Source organism: Denticeps clupeoides, chromosome 14 (assembly GCF_900700375.1).
Source record: "Denticeps clupeoides chromosome 14, fDenClu1.1, whole genome shotgun sequence".
NCBI classification, from domain to species: Eukaryota; Metazoa; Chordata; class Actinopteri; order Clupeiformes; family Denticipitidae; genus Denticeps; species Denticeps clupeoides.
Window position 1 is genome coordinate 12,273,754 of NC_041720.1, and position 7,634 is coordinate 12,281,387.

Sequence of the window (7,634 nt, forward strand, 5' to 3'; positions counted from 1 at the left end):
CCTCCCTGCGTGGTGCAGGGAAAGACGCAAGACGCGTCAGAGGGGTACCCGGATGGATCAGAGGGGTACCCGGATGATTTTTGTGTGCAGGTCCGAGGCCGAGGGTCCGGAGCCGCCATACGGGACTGGGTCTTGCCAAGGGGAGGATACAGCAGGGCAGGAGCCCTGCAGTTGCCGCCGTCCGCCCCGCCGCCTCCACTGATGATACTGCTGGGGCTCCGAGGACATAGCCCTTGGAGGGGGGGCTCTGTCAGGTTTGACTGCAGCTGGGCTCATCACCGGTGGCCAATCCTGATGGTTCATAAAAGCCGGAGATTTCCGCCCCTTCGGCAGTGCCAACATTTTAGTGAACTTTCATGAACTTGACATTGCAAGTGTGTCTATATTTTGAGTTCTGGCAATCGCCACACACCTGCGGGTTTGTTTTAGTTATTCCCCTTTATTTCCTGTTCTTGGCCACCGCACCATTGTTTATTTGTATTTATTGTTTATTTCATAATAAAACCCCTTCCCAGCATGTCCTGCCTCTACTCGCCCTTCAACCCGTCAGCACACAGTCGTGACATAATGGTACAATTTTTACGTACAATATTTACATGTTACTGCAAAAGGAACCTGCCTGTGTTAATAAATTAGAAACTGTTAATTCCTGTAACTTCTATTGTGCCATGCCTATGTTCAATGACCCTTATGCATTGTCTTCTGAGAGTTACAAATTACTAAAGTCCAACAAAAGCTTTCATTGAATTACATATGTTGCCCCAAGGTGTTGAGCTGATATAAATGAGAACTTTTACAATTATTGCCCAACCCCTAATCAGTTATACTTTACATAATATGTTTTATTGTAAAGAATCCTGTTCAACAGTTTCATTAAAGACAAGAGGTTAAATGTAATAATCTTATTTTGGTGAAGTGCTTGGTTTAAAAAACATGTTAAATTGATAAGGCAACTGGTCTAGATAAGGAACCAGCTAGGTTTTTGAAGTCTGTTAACACCTAGGTTTCCCTTCTTGTTCCCACAGGGCATCGTACAGTCTTGTCAGGATCAAGTCAAATTAATGGTTTATTGCCAGCATGCTGAGACAGTGCCTGGAATATTTGTTCGATATGTAACTGAAAACACCAGGCAATAAAAGAGTCTATTAGTTTGCGAATATGCTGTGCCTGGCTATGAGAAAATAGTCTTGACTTTACTTGGAAACTGCTCAACTTTAATCGCCAGAAATTCAATTTGTCTGTGTCAAAAACCTGTGGAAAAACCGACCTGCATAAAGGAAGAAGAGTTTCACATAATGAACATTGCTTAGAAGATGTGGCAGAGCTGGGAGGATTCTATGGCTGTACAATCACTACTTGCTTGAGAAATAATATCTCCACTTGTTACAGTAATGTACTCTGTTTTGCACACAATGCCACTACCTTGTTTAAGTTTAGTAAAATCTTTTTATTTTTTCTGTGTGAATCAGACTCTGTATACTCTGTATATTGTTGTAGGGGAAAGGAGGCACAGAAGAAGGACATATTTTCAGGGAATGAATGAATTTACAACAACCAAAAACAGCACGAAAGGGACAAAAGGGACAAAAAAACACAACGGAAACAAAACCAAATTCGTAGGCACGTGTCGGTTGACAGTTATCACGGGGGCAGTGGTGGCCTAGCGGTTAAGGAAGCGGCCCCGTAATCAGAAAGTTGACGGTTCGAATCCCGATCCGCCAAGGTGCCACTGAGCAAAATACCGTCCCCACACACTGCTCCCCGGGCGCCTGTTATGGCTGCCCACTGCTCACTCAGGGCGGATGGGTTAAATGCAGAGAACAATTTCACTGTATGATGCTGTGTATCACATGTGACAATCACTTCACTTTTTAAAATTTAAAGTTGCTAAAACAAACACAAAAGTTAGTAAAGTCCATAACAATGCAGCAGCGTCTGTCTGCTACCCTGATTTTCCTTTAAACAGGCCTCTAATCATGGACTCCTAATCAGCAGCACCTTCCCATGATATGTGGCAAAGTTATCATGTTGGCATGGCATGTTGTAAGAAAATTAACGATTGAATTACTGAATAATTGTAATTAGTCGATCAATTTAATGAATGCACTTTGTTTATTGTGTACCTTTGACATTAATCACTTTAATTTCATCCTAGTCATTATCTCTATATAAAGATGAAAGGTGTGACCAGATGTAAATATCTAAACAAACAAAGTACCATTTTTCACAGGATTTTTGGATGTGTCATCAGAACCAGCCATATGGCAGAAAATGAAATTGCACAGCATTTTATTTCAGGGTCAGCAGGGGTTTTTTAGTATGTGTCATTAATCGTATGTCAGTAATTATTTTAAATATTTTCACTGACAACCCTAATAAATAATTAAAAATAAAAGAACAACATTTTCTCATTCTGTCACGGGTGGGCTGGACATGGCATGAAGGAGGACGCTTTCGCACGATTTAACACGACAGGGGTTTAATACAAACTTCACGAGACAAGGGAACATGAACATGCACAATGACCCGATGGCGAACAGGATAGTTTTATACAATTATATAAATATAAACAGGTGAACACGATCAGGGAACATTACACGAGACGAACATGAAACTCCGGTCCGAACTCCAGATCCGGAGTCACCCCTGCGGTCCGAATCATGACACATTCAAGTATAATCTTTTTATAAACACAGAATCAAGATAACAAACTGATTGACACACATTGAGTTTCTGTCAATGAAGAGGCAACAAATTACCCCAAAATATATTTTGGGTTGACCCTGACACCCTTCATCTCAGATTTAAGAAAGGCCTTATTTTATCATTCTCAAAGTTACAAAGTTTTGTTAAACAAAAGCATCGGTAGCTCTATGGGAATATCCTAGTACTTTATACTGTCTACCTGCACTGCTCTCATTGTTACTGACTCATTACTGAGTTCATTGAGTCCCGTCTCAGTGTCAGGTCATGGGGCTTTGCACCACCAGGTGGCGACCTTACCTTGTCATGTGACGATTGACGTGATCTTAGTGTTTCTAATTAGCTGAGATGTATAAAAGACATTTACATTTCTGGCATTTATCAGACGCTCTTATCCAGAGTGACTTGCAATCAGTAGTTACAGGGACAGTCCCCTGGAGGCACTTAGAGTTAAGTGTCTATGTCAGGGACACCATGGTAGTAAGTGGTAGTAAAGACTCTTATGGTCATTGCACTTTTTTTATTTTCTTTTTTATTATATAAATGTAAAATATATAGTGCATCAGTGCCTCGCATCAATTTGAAGAAAAAGTTATTGAAGGCTGCCAAGTGAAGTCATATAGGTCTCATATAGGGTGGTAGTAGCCTAGTGGGTAACACACTCTCCTATGAACCAGAAGTCCCAGGTTCAAATCCCACTTACTACCATTGTGTCCTTGAGCATGACACTCAACCCTAAGTTTCTCCAAGGGGACTGTCCCTGTCCCTAAATGTAAATGTCATGTCACGTGCAATATACCAATGGTGCATATACCAAAGTGTTGAATATGTTAAGATCAATTGTGTAAATAACAGAAAATGACAGCTAATAAAATATAAACCAGCTCTGAGAAAATGCACACCTGGTAAGCCCATCTGATTGGCTCTTTTCAGCTCAGCCCACTCTAAGAACACTACAAATACAGCAGGAATTCTTCACACAAACACTTACGCTCTCACCTTTCGCACAAACCTTCAGGAGTACAGGAATGGCTTCAAACAAGATCTTTGTGTACGAGCATCCTAACTTTACAGGCCTGAGCCGGGAGTTCACTGAGAATGTTCCAGACCTTCAGGATTTTAATTTTAATGACTGCATCTCCTCTGTGAAGGTCATAGGGCAGCCATGGGTGTTATATGAACACACCCACTATCGGGGTGAACACTTCTTCTATGAGGAGGGTGAATATCCATCAGTCGAGTGGCAGGATGCCATTTCTTCAATGCAACAAGTGAAAGAGGATCTGAAAAATTCTGCAAACAAGATCTTTGTGTACGAGCATGCTAACTTTACAGGCCTGAGCCGGGAGTTCACTGGGAATGTTCCAGACCTTAAGGATGTTAGTTTTAATGACTGCATCTCCTCTGTGAAGGTCATAGGGCAGCCATGGGTGTTATATGAACACACCCACTATCGGGGTGAACACTTCTTCTATGAGGAGGGTGAATATCCATCAGTGGAGTGGCATGATGCCATTTCTTCAATGGAAAAAGTGAAAGAGGATCTGACAAATCCTCAGATAACTTTGTATGAAGACTCACACTATGGGGGTAAGAGCATTACCCTCAACTGCGAGACCAACTTATGTTTTGGCAGTTTCAATGATCAGACGTCTTCTTGCAAAGTTGACAGAGGAGCATGGGTCCTGTATCAGCATGAACACAGAGGTGGAGGGTCAATTGTGGCCAGAGCTGGACGGCCATGTCCCACTGTAGGGTGGATTGACAACCAAGTGTCTTGGGCTCGTCCTCTTAAACCTGGGAGACCCAAGATAACAGCAAAGCTGCTCTGGGACAAAAAGGAGGAAAACACCAAATCAGTCGTCATTGACTCAATCTGTGGTTTGAATCGTGGAAAACATGAGCAGACCTTCTCCTCTGAGCTCAGTCGGGAGTATGAAGGTTCTGTCACCGAGAGCTTCAACTTCAGCAATGCTACACAGATAAGTGTGGGGATGTCATTTGGGTTTGATATTGGTTTAGTGAAGTCAGAAGTCAATGTGTCTCTGAGTAACACTTTCACCGTGGAGAAGGGGAGCAGCAACACCAAGACGGAAAAGAAGGGTGTGAAGATCTCCCTACCAGCCACCATCCGTCCACACACCAAGCTCACTGTGAATGTAGTGAGAAAAGAGGTGGATGTGAAGGTTCCAGTCAAGATAACGATCAAGTCAGGCTACAGCTATTCGACTGAATACGGGGAATACAGGTGCCAGGCTGGTAACTCGATCTTGGCTGAATACCAAGAAGAGGACATTTAAGATGGCAGGAGGAGCAAAGAAACTAAAGCATTATAACTATATCATGTAGACTGCAAACTTAAATACTAGTTAAACATAAAATACTTCTTATTTTTTTACTTTGTAATCTTATAATGTCTTAACTTATGAATCATTTATTGATTTCATTTTTCCATAACTAAATGTAAATGTAAAATGTAAGTCTGTCAGTCTTGATATATAGTGTACCTCTTGTGATTTGCATAAAGCTGGTGTGATTTATCCCATATCTTACCCTCAATGTATGAAACTAAACATTTCCATCTTTCTCGCAGCAAATTTTAATAAACATATATTGTACTTTTGCATTAACCAATGTCAAGCTGAACAATTTTTTTATCCACATGCAATCACATGCCACTGGGAATGCATGTTTATTCATGCTGGTCCCAAGCCAGGGTAAATCAGGAGGTGCATCCTTCTGCCAAATCAATTATACGGACAACTGTACTATTTCATCAGCTATGGCGACCCTTAACAGAAGAAGTCGAAGGGAGACATCGAAAAAACAATACACTAAAATTAGGTATATGTGTTTTCTCACTTTCTGGATAAGCAGATTTGCAATGCTTATGATAATCATGAGATCAACATCATACATTGTGGAATCAAATAACACATATGTATAAACAGACTAAAGAAATTAAAATAAATGTTTTATGCAAACTTATGCAAACAGACCACTTTAAATTTTTCCCAGAAATCAGTTGTGCAAAGTAAACTAAAATAGGCAAAAGCCTTGTTCACATGTAACGTTAGTCCATAGTGGTTTAACACACCAGAACTACTTTGTCTAATATCAATCAACTCAAGTGTATTTTGTGTACTTGTCATGGCCAACGTGCCTCCAGCCTGCCAGAGGTGCCGGACCAGCCAGGGAGATAAGGGAAGAGGAAATGGAAGCAGGTGGCGGTGAGTATAAAAGTGAGGTGACCCCAAGGAGACGTGCCCCCTCTTTGAATGAGATTACTCACCAGAGACGCTAGCTCCCTCACCGACGCACAAGATACTTTGATCCATGAAATACAACCTTCGCCTGCCCCCGACTTCGAGAATTGCCTGACCCCCTTGAAACCACGAAAGAACCCTGACTGGATCTTCCTGGCCATGACCTGTGCCTGTCCCTGACCTGGAGCCTGCCTGATCCTTCAGTTAAGACGTGAATCCATGCTCCCCTACCTTCCTGCTGACCAATACGTCCTCCCATCCAGTCCACGCTGCCAGACCATCCTGAAACCCGCCTTCTTCCGGTTCTCCTCTGCCCCGGTACTTCCCACAGATCCTGAACTCACTCCCCGCTGTGCTGCAGTGCGTCCATTGCTTCCTCCTTGTCCTCATTCCCCGCGAGTCTCTCCCTCACAGACCAAACGCCTCCGGTCCTCCTCCCCAGCTTGTCCGGTGTCCTCTCCCTATATGACGGCTTGTCCCCCCGCTCACAGTATGTCTGCAAGTGAGTCACCGGATTCCCCTTGTGACAGTACTAAGTAATAAAATTTACCAAGTGTGAATAAGGACAGTTTAGCACAGCAAGTTATTCACTGCACACATGAAGATAAAACTTTGAATTTGTACTTCAGAGTACAACTTCCAAATTCCACTTCTTCTAGAATTCTAATCTGATGGAGACATTTTGAAAGGAAAAGCAACAACCTAGTTTATCAGATTTTTTTGTGTTAAATTTCAATGTATTTTTCCCAATGACAATGATATAAGCCTGTTTTGTAAATGCTGTGTGCACATTCTCAAACGTACTCATACACTCAACATTGGCTCATTTTGAAAGTATTCTGCTCCAAGGGCCACATCAAATCATGGGCATGGCAAGGCAGGATACAACATGCAGAATTTTAAAACAAATATTCACTTGTAAAAGTATGTATGACCTGACTTACAGTGAGTGGTTTTACTATTATGCAGCCACAGAGAATAAGCATTTATTCAATGTGTCATTGGACATTCTAAAGGAAAACTGTGCATGTACCAAGAATCTCCCAGTCTGTGCAGTCAAAAGAGTCCTGGAGGCCACATTCTCACCTCTGACGGCAGGTCTGAACTGCTTGATGATGTAGGTTGGGGTGAAAACATTTACAGCATTTATCAGACTCCCTTATCCAGATCGATTTACAATCAGTATTTACAGGGACAGTCCCCCTGGAGCAACTTAGGGTTAAGTGTCTTGCTCAGGGACACAATGGTAGTAAGTGGGATTCGAACCCGGGTCTTCTGGTTCATAGGCGAGTGTTTTACCCACTGGGCTACTACCACCAAGTGAAAAGTATGGTCTGAAGGTCTGAGGTGGGGGAGGGGTGTAGCCTTGTATGCACGCTTGATGTTTTATTAAACAAGGTCTAACATATAGTCCCCTTGTGTTGCAAAGTTACTGTTCTGCTGGAATTTTGGCAGTACAGATTTGAGGTTTGAGTCTCTTAAGGTCTGCTGATGCCAATGGTCACACAAATGGTCACACAAATTGTCAAACCAGAATTGTGCACATGTCGGTCTCCAAGCGCTCCACTCTGCAGCTGCGCCAGATTGCGCAGTCCAGGATCCCGCAAACACGCCCACGTCGCCCTCTGGAATGCTCAGCCACAAACTCCGCCCAGTTTCCGGCTA

The 7,634-nt window shown here is 42.6% G+C and overlaps 1 protein-coding gene across 1 annotated transcript; it reads left to right on the forward strand.

The window, feature by feature from the left end:
- The first annotated feature begins 3,686 nt into the window (after positions 1-3,686).
- Positions 3,687-5,288, forward strand: LOC114803261 (epidermal differentiation-specific protein-like). Its single transcript, XM_029002704.1, has one exon. It carries the CDS (start codon positions 3,732-3,734, stop codon positions 5,001-5,003), a length of 1,272 nt encoding a protein of 423 aa, XP_028858537.1. The 5' UTR covers positions 3,687-3,731; the 3' UTR covers positions 5,004-5,288.
- The last annotated feature ends 2,346 nt before the right edge of the window (positions 5,289-7,634 follow it).

Coding starts and splice junctions, on each gene's coding strand:
- LOC114803261 (XM_029002704.1), top strand. CDS start 3,732: ATGGCTTCAAACAAGATCTTTGTGTACGAGCATCCTAACTTTACAGGC.